This window comes from Taudactylus pleione, unplaced genomic scaffold (assembly GCF_031769625.1).
Source record: "Taudactylus pleione unplaced genomic scaffold, aTauple2 ptg000155l, whole genome shotgun sequence".
Taxonomy (NCBI): Eukaryota; Metazoa; Chordata; class Amphibia; order Anura; family Myobatrachidae; genus Taudactylus; species Taudactylus pleione.
In genome coordinates, this window is record NW_028284557.1 from 11,295,426 (window position 1) to 11,314,986 (window position 19,561).

At 41.1% G+C, this 19,561-nt stretch overlaps 1 protein-coding gene across 1 annotated transcript in view; it reads right to left on the bottom strand.

Moving 5' to 3' along the window:
* Positions 1-2,425: 2,425 nt before the first annotated feature.
* The window catches only part of LOC148521810 (keratin, type I cytoskeletal 17-like), a 40,489-nt gene continuing 23,353 nt past the window's right edge, over positions 2,426-19,561 (bottom strand). Inside the window, exons 6-8 of the mRNA XM_088474677.1 lie at positions 8,017-8,237; positions 4,883-4,914; positions 2,426-2,754 (exon numbers count right to left, since the gene is read on the bottom strand). Coding sequence (XP_088330803.1) covers positions 2,627-2,754; positions 4,883-4,914; positions 8,017-8,237 — 381 coding nt within the window. The 3' untranslated portion in view covers positions 2,426-2,626. The remainder of the gene's footprint in view (positions 2,755-4,882; positions 4,915-8,016; positions 8,238-19,561) is intronic.

A 19,561-nucleotide genomic window follows, 5' to 3' on the forward strand; every position in this document is an offset into this window, starting at 1 on the left:
GTGGGTTTTTCCCTGTTACAATGCCAACTAGCCCTAGTTTTTTTCGACATGATTCTAAATTCGCAAGAAGCAGGGCCACAGAAAACTCAGGCTCACTTACCTTACCCATGTGGGAACTGTTAGGAGCCGTAGCCAATCAGTGGGCGCTCTACAGTTAGCGGCCGCTGATTGGCTACCGGCTCCAGACAGTTCACACTGATCAGTCAGTAGCCAGGTAGTGGTGTATGTGGTCACACACATACACCATTACAGTAAGTATATGGATCGGGTTCCATTTTTTAATTTTGCAAAGACCCCTGGATGCTCCAAAGACCAGCGCGAGGATGGAGGTGAGTATAGGATCTTTATTCCAAGTACTCCAAATGGATTCTACTAGAGAAGGGGACCGACCAGTTGGCTGCAGGTAAGTACAGTATGTGTGAGTGGGGTAGGTAGGTGTGTAGTAAAACTGTACTATATACAGTGTGTGTGTTCTGTCTTTTTTAACTATTTATTTTACAGTGGGGGTATGGGTGCCGGATGCCTGGCGCCACTTGTAGTTCCAAAAGTGCCAAAGGGCAGGAATGCTGGCACCTGTAGTTTTACTGTAAAATACATTAGTTTAGAAGTATTTAACACATTATTACCCCTGTACCCACCGCTCCAGGGGTGCGGGGAAGAGCCACGGGCTTCAGACTAAGCCTGGGGTTTTGGGAGAGGGGGGACCCCTTCTTGGGGGGTCCCCACCTATCCTGAGATCCCCAGCTTGGGCTGACCAACTTCGGATGTTAATGCTTTGGCCCTGGAGACCCGGTAATAAGGTCTCCTGGCTGTGGCATTACACACCAGTCGGTTTGGCTCCTGTGCTGGTTTTAAATATAGGGGGACCCCTACGCATTTTTCCCCCTATATTTAAAACCAGGATTGGCCCTGCAGCCACATGCTGGTTCCTAATCTACAGGGGAACCCTACACATTTTGTTCCCCATCATTTTTGGAACCAGGACTGGCTGACCAGTCTGGGGTGGTTATGTCTTTTTTTGGGGGGGGGCCCACATATTTTTTTTAATTAACCCATAAAACACAGTTTCCATTATTAAACATACACAAATCACACTGATTTGTGTATGTTTGATGCAATCTTGCAGCTCAGGAGGTGGTGCATTTTAGTCCACGATTTTGCTGCAAAACGAATAATGGTAAATTCATGATTTAGACTGAAGTGAAAAGTACTTCCAATTTGAGCCAATGGTGTATTCATTTCTAGTGATAAAAACAGCTGGATTTGCAGCATTAACACCCCCGATTACACCCGCAAAAGATTAAAAAATCACCCAAGTTTAATAATATTAAATTCCCGATAAGCAAAAAAGTTATATTTTCACACAAGATTGCAATCTCGGACCAAGACGAATCTTAGTAAATTTACCCATAGTGTTTTTTCTTCTATGGTCTGGATCATGTTGATGTCAGGTTTCCGGTGCTCAGAATCCAGAGAGTGACAATGCCGACTCCGGACTCCTGACAGTGAACATCCTGAAGCATGTTGGTGAATATTCTAACCCTAAACCTAACCCTCCCCCTATCCCTAACCCAGCCCCCAACAACTTATCCCTAACCTTCCCCTCCTGCAGCCTAATCCATCTGTCCCTTGCCACAGCCTAACCCTCCCCCTAGAGCTTAACCCTAAACCTAACACCTAACTCTAATACTTACCATCGGGATTGTTACCGTCGAAATTCTAGAGCTCGTATTCTGACCATCAGGATCCTGAGTGCCGGGATGCTGACTACATCCCATCTGGATAACAATGTTTTTTTTGTGGGCCTGACTCCCTTAGAGAATACAGTCCCAAGATGAACAGCCCCACCACCTACTCCCCTCATTTCTCAAAATTTCTGCCACCAGCCTTGACTATAAGCACTGGTGCTGTAACATTTTTGTGGGGAGTGCACACAGATATTTTTGTTTTCTCTTACTTATCTTTCCTTATCTTAAATACTGGAAAGGTATGTGCTGATCATCAACATCATGGATATTAGCACCAGCCCTCGGGTACTTTCAACAGATACGCCTACTGACAGACCAATCTGTGTTTTTCTGTCATCTCAATCTGATCACATTTGCATGAACATGACCTTACTATATTCAGGCTGCATTTCATGCCCTTTCCCGACACCATTCCCCCTGGCCAGGCAAAAGGAGGTACAAGTGTCAGCATTCGGGCAAATAGGTGTGTTCTGTTGCGAGCATGCTAGTGCAAATGTGTGGAATTTACACTGCTTACACTTGTAAACTTGTGTAAATTCAACTCAGCATCAGGCCCTATGTGTCTAAATATCCTTTCCCGATAGCAAAACACAAACATAAGAAACATCAAAATACATATAGAAAGATCAAAAAGACTTTTGTAATAAAATGAATTACAAGTTTCTTTTATGTAGTATTTCAAAACCTCAGCTTACCCATAAATATAGTGTGGAGTCCTATGAAGTTAACAAGATTTTCTTACTAATTTATCAGGAATAGTGTAGGACTGTAGATTATACACAAATGAGAATGAGAGCTACTGTAAGTTATTGTTGATTTTGTTTTTAACGATAGTCTAGTGTAATAGCTCTTACATCATTTTACTTAACAGTGTATTGCTATATTTCTGTCCTTTCTAAGTTAGCTTCCTTAGCACTGAGGTGATGAATTTGTTCGTGTTTTGATACAATTTTCCCATCCTGAAATTCCTCTGTTATTGATATGACTTTGAAGCCAGTAAGTGATCCTAGAAAAAGATAGAAGTAAACAATCACTATTGAAACCTTTACAGGTAGGTGATACTCAGCAGAGTGAGAACCATGATTACATTCAGAACATTAAAAGACTTATTTGTGACATCTAAAATAAATGTACATCAACATGGTATATATAAAGCTGCATTACCACTGAAGACAGAAGTGAAGCTTTACAGCAATTCCTCCATCCTGACCCTGGGGTATTGCTCCTTGCAGCCATTTTTGCCCCAGCTCTGGGGTTAGATTAACAGCCCTGGTTGAATACCAGGGCTGTGTAATACTTTAAATAGGCATGTATGCAGAAGGACCAATGAGAGTCACGGTCATGGTCATTGTGTCTTCTCATTGGTCTTCTCACTCACATCCCCATTCTGTCATTTTAAAGTGGTGAGCAATGTTAACCACTTTAGGGCCCAAATTCAATTAGACGTGGGTTCCATTAATGTGCATTACCGCTGGTCAAAAACCCACAGCAATTACTTTTTTCTTTTCAACTACAAACACATGTTAAGTCAACGTGGGTCTCAATGGGAGCTGACACCGATTTTTGTTTGCAGTTCCTGATATTGTAAGGTACCCTGGTACACCCCTCCTAATGGATATTCTTAATCATGCACTTGGAGGCATATAAATAGCATACATTTTTTTCAAAAATGACATGTCAGTTTACTGTCAAATCTAAAAAAAAAGCAAAACACACACAAAAAAATGGTTGAATTATGTGAGACTTATTTTGGGGTGTTGCATAGATTAGAATGGATTTTTTAAATTTTCCGTCAGGAGTTCCAAGTGCTTATTCACAATATTTTTTGAAACTTGCTTAAAAATAATTAAAAATCACTTTAACCTCAAAATAGTCTAGAGGCTTTAATTTGATGAACAATAATTGCTTATTGTAATTTTTCCACTGTCAATAAAAAAGGTAAAAATTAGTTATTTGACACTTTGTCTTATGGCCACTAATAGCCTTCAATCTTATTTGCCATTTTTTGGGTGTGTTCAGAGTGATTTACTCACTTTTTCATGCACTTCTCCTAGGTCGCACATTGTAGAATCACTGCTCGACCTTTTCATGGGTGTCATGAATAGGCTTTAACAATTAAATTGTTCAATTGAGTGCTCACACTTGACGAAAATAACATGAAGTGTGCGGTAATTTAATCCGTGGCTTCTGGGGATAATACTTAAGGGTACTTGAATCGGCCCCTAAGTGTTAACTTAGCTTTAAAGATGTTTTCTAGATGTTTCCATATGTTTTTCTTTGTTTCTGTACAGTCCATTATGTAACTTATACAAAATACAGTATATTGGCTTATATTTATAGGTTCTTCCCAATTGTAAAATGCAATGGAATATGCTGATGCTATATAAGTTATTATTATTATTATTATTATTATTATTATTATTATTATTATTATTATTCCAGTCAACCATTATTTAGATAATCATATACGTATGATCTCTGCAATGTAAACATAAATAAACACAATCTGAATATATAATGATTATGCTGAAAGCACAGACTAAGGGGCAGATGTACTAAGCTGGGAGTTTATCACTCTCCAATTTATCACTTTCCAGTACATCTCCCCCTAAGCCATAAAAACTATATCTGTATTTAGTAACAGTTGCAGAAGGGTAATTACTAACATTTAAATCATCATAATGTAAAATATTGATTTTATTCAATAATTGGTTGGATAAAAACATTTGTGAAATCAAAACATTAACAACTGGTTAACAACAATTACTAAAAGTAGTTCATACAAATGTTGGTACTGATCTAAATTGATTTTATTGTATATACATTTTTCTTGTATGATCCTTTTTTCTCATTATCTTCAGTCACTAAAGTGTGGCCATGAACCTGCCTTTAAGCTGTTCAGAGATGTTTTCTGACCCTCTACCAAAACCTTTGTGAATATCAATCTATGCATTTTTTAATTACTGAAAGCACTATAGACCTGTTTTCTAATTATCATTAGAATATCAACAATAAGGATGCCTTGTACATCTGTCTAAATATTTGCAATAATGTCAATGATAAAAAAGCAGAGTGTAACATTTATTAGAAAGAAGACCTAACAACTAAAGTACAACAATATTGCTTTACTGTACCTTTACATTTTGAAGTATGAAACTGTTGAATGCTATTAAACGACAGAAGATTAAATAAAATGGGTTAGCAGCAAATTAATCAAGGTAACAAATAATTGCATGCAGAATTAAAAGAGTGTTGGAATTTTTTAATTCACTTTTAACGATTAATCCAGCACAGAAATACCATTGTTTGTTCAGTATATGTGTGACCATCTCCAGTTTCACACCACAAGTGATATACTTATTATAATAGCTATTTAACTTATATCTACGTAAATAAAGGTGAAGCAACACACTATAAAACATGGACGTACTAACATTGGTAAGTGTCCTCTAGCTAATGTAGTATTCAATAATTGTCAAAGGGAGATGAAGAAAAACTAATTGTGCTTTCCAAGGTATAATTCTGCCCGTAAGAGAAATGTAGAGAAATGTCATGTACACTCAAGTGGCCACAGTAAAAGCATTGAAGTGGTAGAGCCTTTGAAATGTATTCTATTAACATGTAAATTAATTATGGTATAATGTATTTGTTACCAGTTATAGGGGAATAATGAAAAAATACAGACTGTTACCACAGGTTTTAGAAAATTGAAAAAACTGCAAACATCATTAAAAAAAATGCCAATATCCTTTTCCTGGAGCTATCTGCCATTAGTTTACATATACTTTACTTTTTGGACACCTAAGGCTGATATTCAAAGGAATGCTGGTCTGCAGGAAGCAGTAGGACGCCAACAGACAACAGTGTGTGTAAACTACAGTATGTGACAATCCCTATGGAAGGAACAATGGCAGCTCAATAACTAATCTGTTTTTAGATAACAATATAACTTTTGATGTAGCAAACAATCTCTAAAATCCTAGAAATATGTAGAAAGCTAATGCCACCAACTACGGCAAGCTAGAGACCCGAAGGGAGGAATTGTATATCTAGGCACTAGCCCTTTTCTATACAGTAATTGTTGAAGGAAAGCACTCTGTGCTGTCTCCTCTGAGCCTCCAGGACCCATTACTGCTAGAGTCGCATCATAGTATGACTTTCAACCTAGTCAGCCGAGATGCGATACTGCGCGACTTGTCTGCATGTCTTCTATCTCCATCCTCCATTGTGGAAGGACATGCCCCTGAGAGTCCCCTAAATGGACACTAAGGGCTCAATCCAATTAACCTCCAAAGGGCCGAGTTGCCATTGCAACTGCATAGAAACGATGGCAACGGCATCACACGGCTTGATGTCACACAGGACTCACACAGGACTCACACATTTTTGCCCACAGCCCTACGGGGCTGCAAACAAAATCTGTGAGATTGGTGCTACCACAGTGAGTAACTCGCACTTAATTGGATTTAGCCCTGTGTGTACATTACATGAGATACTCTGCAAGTACCACTGTGTCATCACCCCATCTTCGGGAGTGCTGGGCAAGATCCCAAAGTGATGAAATCGGCTGTGTGCTGTGATGCCACGACCCTTTCCAGCAAGCCATGTCCACTTTTGGGTGGTTTAGTTGCTGCACTGGATGTCTCCAACCCCAGTGTCAACACTGGCTGACACCTATATCAACACCTATAAAGTTCTACCAATAATAATGTTATTTATTGTTGAAGAGATTTATTGATGAGAAATAGATTGAGCATACATCTTTCTAAGCCTCTACACAAGAGACGTTATATAATTTTCTAGGTTTAAGATAGAGACTTGCTGGGCTTTCCCGGCCATTGTAAAACAGAGTCAGAAATTTTCCAAGCAGTCACAGGAGAGTAGGTAATGATATAGGTGTGGTTTAGATTTTAAAAGGTATTGCAACTTTTTGTCCAGTGTTAGAATTTTGTTATCAATTGTGTTTGAGAGGCTGTGTGTGTGCGTGTGTGTGTCTGTGTGTGCATCAGCCATAATACAACGCTATGTATTATATTTCCTGTAAGTTTTCCTTTTTATGTTGAATTGCTATATATGTATTATTATTTTTGTAAGTAAGCATTCTACTCTTTTTGTAAATAAACTGTTTATTAGTCAGTTCATATATTCTCTGTAAATATTATTTAGCTGTTGATAATAGAGTTATTGAGAAGGAGATGTATGAAACCTTGGAAAGAGATAAAGTGGAGAGAGCTAAAGTACCAACCAATAAGCTCCTAACTATCATTTTATAAGCAGTGTTTGAAAAATGTCATTTAGGAGCTGATTGGTTAGCACTTTATTTCTCTCCACTTTATCTCTCTCCAAGGTTTGATACATCTCCCCCTGAGAAACTAATTAATTTGAGTTATAGAGACTGTGCAACTGTCATTTGGGGACCCACGGTATGGTCCTAATACCATAGGCGAGATGTATTATAACGGCATGGCCCCACTTTCCAAACACCAGGTACTGGAATGCATGAAATCAGTCCTGATATCAAGGTAAATAGGAAACGTCAGCAGAGGAGTAGAACTTCTATGGTGCAGTGACATGGTCTGTGTGCCTTATAAAGTTGCATGCATATATTGAGGGCCAAGAAATAAAATATAAAATAATTTCAATGAAACCATGGTTTAAATCTATATGATCAACACATTCATTAAACATAGATTAGAGATTAATAAAGTTCCCTTATCTCTTCCCTCAAATTAATACAACTAATACTGTAAGCACAAATGTTCTTCTTTCAATAGGTGGTATAGTTAAAAGATTATGGGGTGTATTTACTAAGCAGTGTTAGGAGACAGAATGAAAAGTGATAAGGTGCCAGCCAATCAGCTCCCAACTGTAATTTTTCAAACACAGCCTGTGAGATGGCAGTTAGGAGCGGATTGGCTGGCACCTTATCACTTTTCACTCTGTCTCCTAACACTACTTAGTAAATAGACCCCTAAGTCTGTGTGGCAGGTGCTAAGGGGTATATTTACTAAAGTGTGAGTTTATAGAAGTAGCCCATAGCAACCAATCAGATCTTACTTATTATTTGTCTAGCACCTTCTAGAATTGCTAGAATCTGATTGGCTGATATGGGCAACACCTCCACTTTTTTAATCCTGCACTTTAGTAAATATACCCCTAAGTGTTTGTTCAGTCATTCGATAGATAGATAGATAGATAGATAGATAGATAGATAGATAGATAGATAGATAGATAGATAGATAGATACAGATAATACCCTCCTACTTACAGAGTGTCTTCTCCTTCCAGCAGACATCTGTATGTGTTGATTTCCATCTCTAGACGTGTCTTGATATCCATCAAAACTTTGTACTCATGATTCTGACACTTCAGATCATTTCGTAGCTCTGCAAGATCAACCTCTATACTGTTCACCAGATCTTGAATGTGAACTAGCTGAGAACTGTAACTCTCCTCTGTCTCTTCCAAGGTGCCACCCAGTGCAGATATCTGCAATGTGTCCAAAAAGGAATGAAATGAGAGAATGTATCAAACGTATTATTTCAAAAAATTTTATACTACATCCTGGGGCCCATTTATTAAGGATCGCATTTTGCAATGCGACCAGGGCATGCAGTATCGCCCATGATCGCATTGCAAAATGCGATCATACCGGCCGAATGTATGACCCAGCACATGCACGGAGACAGGCTCCGAAAAGAGCCTGTCCCTGCGATGTGGCCGGAGCGCATTCCGGGCTGCTGCACATGCGCAGTCACGCGGACTGCACATGAGCGGCGCCCATTGCCGGCGGAGGGATCTGGAAGATCCCTCCGCCGGCTCAAATGCGGTAAGTGCCCATAGGACACAGCGGCTAACGCTATCTGCAGAAGGCGTTAGCTGCTGGGGTCAATATCGGGAATGCGAAGCATTCCCGATATTGATACATTTGGCAGCATCGCATCCCCCATAGAAACCTATGGGGGAGGCGGCTGCCGGCGGCAATGGAGGGATCGCAGCAGGTATCTGAGATACCTGCTGCAGTCCCTCCTTCATACATTCGGGGGATACTAAGTATTTGAGGTCAACCCCCGAAAACAGGTGTTTTCGGGGAATTTACCTCAAATTATCTTTGATAAATGGGCCCCCAAAAGAGATAAATGTGTGAAAAGAACTTATGTAATGTCTCCATTTACATGTACTGTATATGTGCCAGTCGGTAGCTTAACTGTAATTAGTTATCAACCATTGTTTTCTAAAGAAATAGAGAGAGCTTCAGAAAGATCTTTTAAACAAAAGCTTTATTCTGTATCTATCATACTGATTATTAAACATAATTGATTGCTGGGAAATATTTTTTTAATGTCTGTGAATTCATATTGCTCCTGCCTGTTTTAGCCTGAGCATTTACTAATGAGCAAGTGCCAAGCGGTGAGAACTTCATAAATGGCATGGTCCCAGACATAGAACGCAATTAGTGACCAGGCACTGATATAATATAATAATAATATAGAATACATAAACTTCACAAGAGTGAGTGTAACTAATTTAGATGTTCAAATTATCATAGCAGCAGATTCCAAATGTGTGTGAGTGTGTGCACTCTCAAAACAATTCTAAAAAAATAAAACTAGTGGAAATGAGCTTATATAAATTAAAGTATAATAGGCACGTCCAAATAATAAGATATAGATAATATATTTTCTTTTCACAATAAATAAGCACATTTAAATATATAGCACTCAATTGTGAACATAGCAACTGGGTTTGATATATCAGCTTAGGCATGCATATCTACTGGAAGTCTCTCCTGTAGATATAAAAAGTAAGGAAAAAAAAACTTGTAATGCAAGTATAAAAATTTACAGTGGTGGACTACAAGTCCGAGGATGGAATTAAAATCAATATAGAGCTCTTGTTGCACTTAGGTCCTGATTCAGAGCTGTACGCTATGGGAATGTTTTCGTATTTGAGTAATAATCAGTAATCTGATCATGCGTATAAGTTGCATTATGCATGCATTAAGGTACATTGCCGTAGTCGCTTGCAGCGACTCTTTACTTGCAGTGTGACTGACAGGCAGAGTGCATTTGGGGGAGATAATGGGGAGTGGTAGCAATGAATGTCACAATATGCTACTACGATCCTGTACTCAAGAAATATGACTCAGACATCTTAGTTTCCATGGCCATTTTGCAGGACCATAGGCTCACTCAGGACTGCAACAATCAAGTGATCTGGGACCGATGCTGCCTGCGCCATTGGACCAAGGCCATACTGAAGCTTGCCGGGCCCCGGTTATTTTTGAGTAATATTGGCATTAGGCGTTGCCACACCTCCTTTAAAAAAAGTATAAAAAACAGTCTTTACTGCGCCTCCGCAGGGGCACTACAGAGTGCCCCTCAGTCACTGTCAAATCCAGGGAGACGTGATTAGTGTAATCGCTCCCTCCCTTTCACTCTTCACTGCCAGAAGAGAATAGACTGCTGCTGCTGATCAGCTGCTGTGTGCTGGGCAGAGGAGTGACAATGCCGGGCGCTGACAGGTAAGGGAGAGGGCCCCTCCATCACGCCCATACCCAGGTAGTTAGTACCCGCTCACCACCCTCTTGGCGCTCCCACTTTGGACACAGATGCTGTAACATTTTATGCAGTGCTTGGATATGTAAAGATGCAGGTGGGTGTCTCAATTAGAGATAAGCAGTTCAGTTTTGCTGAAAAGCAAACACACCCAAACTTTGGGATTCTGAGTAGAACCTAGTCCCAGCACGGGTCTCCTTGCCAAGTTCGGCTCTTGGATTTTAAAAATGGATGTTGCGTATTTTGGATTGCATGTAAGTCGCTCTCTCATGATTTTAGATGTCATTTCACACAGGACAGTGTATGGAGATGGTGTGGGATTTAGTCTATGCTGCAATACTCCGTACTAGTCACCATTAGAGAGAATTGTAGGTAGATGGAGTGGGTGTGAAAGACTGCAGGCATCTTTGTCACTGTTTGTATGTTTGCTTGTCAGACACTATTTAGCACCTGAAATCCAGTGCAAACAGGCTCTTGAGTATGTTTGTTAGGCATGAACTTGAAGTGAGCTGCACTTACTTACAATTGTTTTACACAGATGTGCTATATTATTTTAAACTGCCAGTTCTTTGTGCCACTGTTCTGTCACTTAGTTTAGTCAGCCAGCTTGCTGCAGCATTTAGCCAATATTGGCAGAAACAATATATTTAATCTGTGTGGTGGTCAAAATTGAGTGGAAATGAATGAAGATGAATGTTATTGATGATAATAATGCTAGAAATAAAAACTGGTACAAGTTACATAATTTAAGCTTTTTTTTATATATTTCTAAAGAAATCCAGATCCAAAACCAAAAGCAAAACCGGACCCAAAACACTTGATGGTGTTTTTGCCCAAAACAAAACACGACAATGATTTAGAACTAAAAACCAAAACACGGGGGTCTGCGCACATCTCTAGACTCCTGGTGGCTACAACATTTGCATATTTTTGCATCGCAGCTGTGTACACATTTGTAGCAGCAAAGGTATTAGTGTACAACTCTGAATCAGGCTCTTAAGCTGGGTACACACTAAACATCGTGTGTACCCAGTGATGCGACACACAACCCCCCTGTCGACGGGCCAGGGGCATATTAAGAGTGGTGGGGGCCCCTGTGCACTCCCCATCTGGGGCCCCTCCTTTCTACCCTGCGGCCACCAGAAGACTGAAGGCAGCAGCATCAGTAGACTCTAGGCACTAGTCTGTATTAAAGTCTACTGTACATGCGCAGATCGGCGAGGAAATGGCCATTTCCCCGGCAATTTCCTCACTGCGCATGCGCAAAACGCAGTGAACATGGCCATAGGTGGCCATTTTCCTACATTTTGTGCAGGGCTGAGAAACCCGACGCAGGACCTCAGAGAGGTAAGTATTGGAAAATATAGGTGCAGAGTGTGCGGTGTGGGCCCCTCCTGGACCCAGGGGCCCATGTACACCGCACATCCTGCAACCATTTTAGATATGCCCCTGTGACAGGCCAACATCAGGCAGTCCATACACACTGGTAGATCTGGTGCCAAATCGCCTGATAAACCGGCCCCCGCCGCATAGCGCTGCATGGGATTGTCAGCTGTATCGCCTGATTGGAGTGCATGCACAACAGATCAGGTGATGCAACTGACGACCGCATGGGAGCGCTCACTGCATAATGTAGTGCATACACACTGGATGATTTGAAGGAGTTGTCGTTCCGATGCGTCGGAATCGGTCAAATCGTTAACAAAATCGTCTAGTGCAGTGGTGTCAAACTTGGGCCATCCAGCTGCAGTGGAACTACACATCCCAGCATGCACTGCCACAGTTTTGCTATTAGGGAAGGCTACAATTGTGGCAGGGCATGCTGGGATGTGTAGTTCTACTGCAGCATGATGGCCCGAGTTTGACACCCCTGGTCTAGTGTGTGGAGGCCTTTAGACAGATATACCCAGTTTTTGCAATCACAATTGATTGCTATTTATTTATTACTAATTGGGATACCCGGTGTTCCTTGGGTTGAAGATTGGACCCTGAAGTACACCTGCAGAATTCATTTGTTTAAATTGTCCTCATCTATAACCCCATTCCATTAATCCTGAAAATGACCCCACTGTTTGCTAACATCTGCAAACAGTGGCATAACTACCATGGGTGGCAGGGGTGTGGCTGCTATGGTGCCTGCGCTGCCTCTGTGGGGCCTGCCTCTCCCCTTGCACCCAGTCACGCACACAAGTTGGGCTGGTCTAGTCAGGGCCATCGAGGGGGGCTAGGGTGGCAGCAGTGTTGACAGCCTATAATTAGCTGGCAGCCCGGCCCCAAATCCACTCCTGTTGGCTGTGCACACTAGGAAAGCAAGAGGCTGCTGGAGAGACACGGGGAGGTGAGTTGCTGGGGGGGTTGGGGATAATGTGTAAAGGGCATTACTATTGTGTGGAATAATGTGTTATATGGGGGAAATAATGTGTTACATTGGGCACTACTACTTTGTGGCATAATCTGTAAAGGGGATTACCATGTGGCATAATGTATAAGAGGCACTACTACTGCGTGGCATAATGTGTCCAAAACTCTGGCCAAGCATAAAAGACAAACAGAAGGACAAACAGACACATTTTCTCACTTATTATATAGATATGTGCTTTATTATTGTGAAATTGTTTGATAGGTTTATTATATAAAGGTATTATCTACATCTGTCTTCAATTTGTTCTGCCACATTAGTATATCAGCGCATGATCCTAGACTTGCTATTTAGAAAGCAGTGAGGTTGGAGAGGTTATAGTACAATACATACTTGCCAACTCTCCCTCATTGTCAGGGAGACTCCCTGAAATAGCAGCAATCTCCCTGTCTCCCTGAAGAGTCTACCAATCTCCCTCATTTCACCTTTCCCCCATTATGACACTGTTATATAAAAGAAAAAACAGAGATATATACATTCAAATGGGATCATTAGTATAATATCCCTGCATTGGTTATAAGGCACAATGATCCCAATGGTTACATGTATTTTCTGAGAAGTATCAGTGTGTTTTCATCAACAAGTAGATCTTACTAACTGCTTTGGGGCTCATTTACATGTGTATGTAGATCAATTTTATGACACGCCCCTCAGATGTAGCAGTACACGCCCACTTTACCGCCACACTCACAGGTACTGCTTTCACAATCTCCCTGAAATGCTTTTTCAAAAGTAGGCAAGTGTGGTACAATATTAGTTATGGATCAAATTCTTATATAATTAAATTTCTTTGTAAATAACAGTATAGTACTTAAAAGAAAAAGAGGCTTTTTGTATTTACGTTACACCCATTTCTCTGATTCCATCTGGGAGACACTGTTACAGTGGGGTTAGAGCTGGCATTGTGGAGCTGGGTACATATGGGTTAACACTTCAAAGTCTGAAGCTCCTCCCTTCTTTAGCCTCTGCTCATTGTATCTCCAATCCCATTAAGATAAAAACATTCAGTGTCCCCTCATGTGGAATCAGAAAAATTAGTTAATGTAAATAAAAAAATCTTTACTCTTTCTTTGAATAAGGGGGGCACTGCACCATGGAGATATTCCAACAGTCCATAGGGGAGGGTAAACTCAGGTAAAAATATATTCAAAACTTTTCATCCAAAGTCAGCCTTCATAGAAAGTAAACATGAAAAGTATAGAATATTGTGTGTTCAGAGGATGAGGTGGTTGCCCAACATATCTGCATGGCGGAAGGCCACATGCCATGCAGCCCAGGAGGCTCTCACTGATCTGGTAGAGTGAGCATGGTTAGTTTTCCAGAATTGGCCTTTTGGAACTGGAATAAGCCTGCAGAATAGTGTACTTTATCATCCAACAATAGTCTGCTTAGTTGCTGGCCTCTTATGCACAATATAAAGAACCAGAAAAGAAAAAAATTACTATAGATTCAAAGTCCTATCCAGATAAACTTTAAGATAACATTCAGATCTCTTGTTAGAAGGGATAATTATATAATGGTTGAAGTGAAACCCAGAAACCACCGTAGATTGGAAAGAAGGCATGGTGCTAGGACCGGCCTGTCTTCATGAAAGATTAGAAACATAGACCTATATAAAAGCCCTCCTAACTCTGACACCCTTCTAGAAAAAGATATATCCAGAACAGGGGCAGTTCTACTCTCGCCATCTAAGGATGATAGTAACATTAAAAATATTCTTTATTCTTTGAATAAAGGTTTCTGAAATCAATAAAGGATTTTAAATATTTCTTATTTTGTTAAAATGAAATATAATCTGCACCTTCTCAGTTGCTGACATCGGGAAGGTTTAATTTGAGCATAGTCCTTCTAGTGTGAGCCAAAAGTGAAAAGGAGAGAGAAACTAAAGGAGAAAGAAAGGTAGAAAAATAAAAAAAAACACAAGGGGGCAAGAGAGATGTGCACATAATACATTCATAATACATACATAATACATACATAAACACAGTGGGGGTGGGTGCAGATGTGTACATATGGAGAGACAGAAGAGAAGGAGAGATACACATATGAAACAAGCCAACCTCTAGTGAAAGTAGGAGAGACAGAAAATCATCAGCAGTTTATTCTCTACAGTTCTTCTCTGAGGTCATGTCATTTCAGCTGAGTGGACGTTACACTTCATATTTAGAAGTCAGATTGAGCAATAGGTTGCCTTATTTATGGCTTGCAATAGGCAGCATGTGGAGCATGCTGTGGCCAGAAACAAGTAGTGTCAGTTTCAGCATGGGGGGCTTCTGGGCACTTGGAAACCATCCCTTAAGTGCACCTCTGAACAAGAAAAATACTTTTTCCTCACTTGCATGTGTTAAAGTGGTTTGGATAACTTAAGGTCCTGCTGCAGAAATACACCATGAGATAGAATATCATTTTTTAGTGGAAGCTTCCACCATGACTATAGAATATAGTTTGATCAAGATATTTTCTGGCCAGTGTAAAGCCACTAATATCACTAGTGGTTGTGGTTGTGTTGAAAGGCCATTATGTCTACCTGCAGTTGACACCACTTTATATACCAATAGGGCACACATCTCGAATTTAGAATCAAACTCCCTTACACAACAGAATCTTTGACCAAAAGAACATAGAGCAAAACAGGTATTTAGTAAATATCGCCCAGAACAAAGAAACATGAGAGATGTTTCTCACAGCCTGACAAAAATGTCAGTGACATTAATTCTGATCAGATTTACAAAGGAGGAAGTGCCAACAGCAAGTGTATACTCCCTCCTCACTCCGGGGAGCTACCTGTCCAATAGGCCTGATCCTCAGCCAGCACATCTGTTCCTGGTAGCAATGGTCCAATAACCTTAAGTAACATAACAAAGAAAACTGTTGGAGCCACTAAACTCTCTCTCTCTCTCTCTCTCTCTCTCTCTCTCTCTCTCTCTCTCTCTCCATAGCTCTCTCAGTGCAGCGGACGCAGTACTTGCTGTTTCGCAGCTATGGAATGACGGTGCCAATTTGAAAACCTGCATTAGAGAGCATGGCTACAATAACCTGTTCCTGTGCCATGTACTTTAACCCCATAGTATCAGTATTCCCCAGATGAGAACAATAAAGGTTTTAGTTAATCCAACTCGTACCTTCCTGCATTTTTTGAAGGTGCGAGTTGGTGCCGGGACTCGCAAATGTAATAGCCTGCAAACTTTTGAGCTCGAGGCTGCTACACTATGCAACTAGCATTAACAGGTGTGAGTTATACAGAAGCCTTAACAGATCAGTTAGATCCATGAAGGCTTTTGTCTGTTAAAAAAAGAAGTGAAACCAACATTTTAAAAAAAAAAAGATGTGTCCTCTCCCCCAGAAGCATAACCAGCTCCGGGCTCTGTAGAGTCTGTGCTTGTTTTTAAAATACAGGGGACAAAACGTGTAGGGGTCCCCTGTATTTTAAGTACCAGCACAGGGCTTTTCTGAGCCGGTCCTGGTTGTGGAAAACCAGGGAACAAGAGAGTAGGGATCCCCTGTATTTTCCATAACCAGCACTCTTTCTAGTGGGAGAGTAATGCCACAGCCAGGGGAACCCTTTCACCGGGTACCCCGGCCAAAGCATTAAACCTAACCACTAGTCAGCCCAGGCCGGGGATCCCTGGAGAGGTGCCCCCCCCCCAATAAAGGCTAATAGCCTGGGACTATCCCTGGCACCCCTGGGCGGTGGGTGCCGGGTTGATTATGTACAGTGTAGTGCTAAAAATTTACAAACGAATATTATTTTTTTATGGTGAACTACAGGTCCCAGCAAGCCTCCCCCACATGCTGGTACTTGAAGAACAAGTACCAGCATTATGGACCCGCTGGTACTTGTAGTTCACCTGCAAAATAAATATTAAAATAAACACAAGACACACACCGCGACAGTAACATTTTATTTAAACATACATTCACACTCACTATCACACATACTCACCTAGTATCCCTGAAGCTATTCACTCCTCCATGTAGAAATCCACGGATACCTGAAAACAAAAAATCCATACTCACCTTTTCCTATGCATGGATCACAGGATCACGTCCTCTTTGTTCCATGTAGGCATCCAGGGGGTTAAAAATAACAAAAAGCAAAGTCCCAAAACCAGTACGGACAGGAGGAAGGGTATATGTTTACCCTTTCTGCGAGCGAATGACCAGGACCCACGTGTTCCCAGTCATTGCAGGAGCCGCCAGCCAATCAGCGGGCGCCTCCGTAGGAGCTGTCCACTGATTAGCTGTGGCGGTCATCCTGTCTCCCCCAAAGACTACAATGGAGGGAAATCTTCGTTGAGGTTTATGGTGGGAACCACTACACTGTAGTCAATGATATAACTGCAAGGTTAATTGAGGTGAACCTTGCGGTTACATCATTGGCTACAATGTAGTGGTTCCCACCAGAGACTTCAAAGTACATTTCCCCCATTGAAGTCTAAGTGCCAGCATGCAGGGGAGGCTTGCTGGCACCTGTAGTTCGCCAGCAAAAGACAATATTTTTACTTCTATTTTTTACACCACATTTACATTATCAACCCAACACCCACCGCCCAGGGGTGTTGGGGATAGCCCTGGGCCTGGGGTGCCCTGGAGAGGGGGACCCCTTTATTGGGTTTAAGGGTTCCCCTGGCTGTGGCATTTTACCCCCACACACCAGTCCAGTGCTGGTTATCGAAAATACAGGGGATCCATACTCATTTTGTCCCCTGTAATTCCACAACCAGGACCGGCTCAGAAAAGCCCTGTGCTGGTATTATTATTATTATTATTATTATTATTATTATTATTATTTTTATCATTTATTTATATGGTGCCACAAGTGTTCTGCAGCGCCTTACAAGGTACATAAACAAATAGGTTGACCAGTGACTTACAGTACTATACAATACAGGAGAAGGAACATGAATAATATACATTGCTACATTAGCGACCATAACACCCAGATAAGCAACAAAGCAAAGTAACCAAGTGTTAGGTGCCCTAGTGGGGAGTAAGAAGTAGAAGTAAGGTACTTAAAATACAGGGGACGCCTACACATTTGGATATGTGCATGTTTCTGTTTTGCTCTGACCTGCTCAGGATAAACTTGCTATCCTGAGGCTGGTCTATTGTTTTTGCGTTTTCTCAGGCAGTAATATGTGCGAGTGAAGTACTCGCACTCTATTACATTGCCCAAGTTCTACCTTGAAACCATCTGGATGTGAGATGCTAATTTGCAAGTTATAGTAAAGCCTGGAAAATGCCAGTTTTACTATAGTCACACCCTATTACATTTGCGAGTGAGTTAAAAATGCGAGTTTTTAACTCGCGGTTTTTACAAAATTTGCACTCTTCTTACATTTGGCCCATGCGGTCTATCAACCAAAAATGTGGTATCCAGAATGTTCTAAAAAGAGAGAAATAAAAGGTAAATAATTATGTCTAAGATGGACGGCATCCCGAGATGTTGATATACCGACGCCGGTATCCAGATGCCCGGCATAATGCCGAACACATAAGGATACAGACGTCCTGCATCCTGGCTGCCGGCATCCCGAATGTAAGGATGCGGGTAAGTATTACACTAAGAGGGGTATTCAATATGAAACGTAAACTTCGCTGTCGAAGTTTACGTTTCATATCGGAGCTTTTACCTGCGTTAAAGTATCGGGCGCACGCCCGCTTATCCCCGTATTCAATATGAAATTAACGAAAACGGGAGCCTGCGAAGTTGGATTTGCATAAAGTTACGAATTTTTCCTTAAAAAAATTGTAGGACCCCCCTAAAGTTGTAAAAACATGGGGGATCACTATGGGTACCCCGTTTTAGCCTTTACATGAAAATCGGGGATTTAAATAGCCGCAGCAGGTGTTTTTTCCCAACATTGAAGAAGTGTTGCAGAAGAGCACTTAGGTTATTTTTTTCGTTTTTTTAAGTGGTCCCATCAAATTTGGGGTACATGAAAATGGGTACTAGCATATTTTTAAGTCCCTAAAGTAAGTTTTGAAAAATTCTGCAATTGTGCACCTGCCGCTATAAATCTATTCTAGAAAACACCTGCCGCATACATGCATAATAGCCCTGAACCTATTTCCCTATTGTTAAACAATTTTTTCCCTTTTTTTTTTTTACCCCAATTTTTTATTTCATTTCTTGGGGTGTCCCTATTTTCTTTTTAAACTTTTTTTGACACAGTTCTTTTTTAAATGTCATTCCCAGGGGTGCAGGCTATTTTTTTAAGCCTGCACCCCTAAACCCCAATTCTGCACTTTTTTTCAACACCTATTCAATGGTGAAAAGTTATCCCTGTTTTTTATCAAAGACTTTTCGAACCTGCAAAAAGTCTTTGAAATTGAATACGGTGTAAAACTAAAACCTGCGATAATGATGTCATAGGTGCTATATTAACGCAAAAACTATGTTTTCGCTCCCATATTGAATACCCCTATTAGTCTGAGGATGGGTGAGTTAGGTTTAGGAAACCTTCCTGGGTGGGTTAGGCTTAGGCTTCAGGGAGTGGGGGTTAGGGTTAGGCATAACCGGGGGAAAGGTTAGGGTTAGGCACCCTCCGGGGAGGATTAGGTTTAGGGTGTGTGAAGGGGGAGTTAGGGTTTGGCACCATCAGGGGGAGGTTAGGGTTAGGCACCACCGTTGGGAGGTTACGGTTAGGCACCACTAAATGAGGGTTAGGGGGGGAGAGGGGAAGGGTTAGGGTACTTACCTGGCCCTGTCGGGATTCCGCACGATCGGGATTCCGGCATCAGTATTTGAACCGCCGGCATCTCATGCCCCAGCATATCATACCCAACCCATGAGGAGGACTACTCAATTATATAATTGTATATGTTATTGGGTA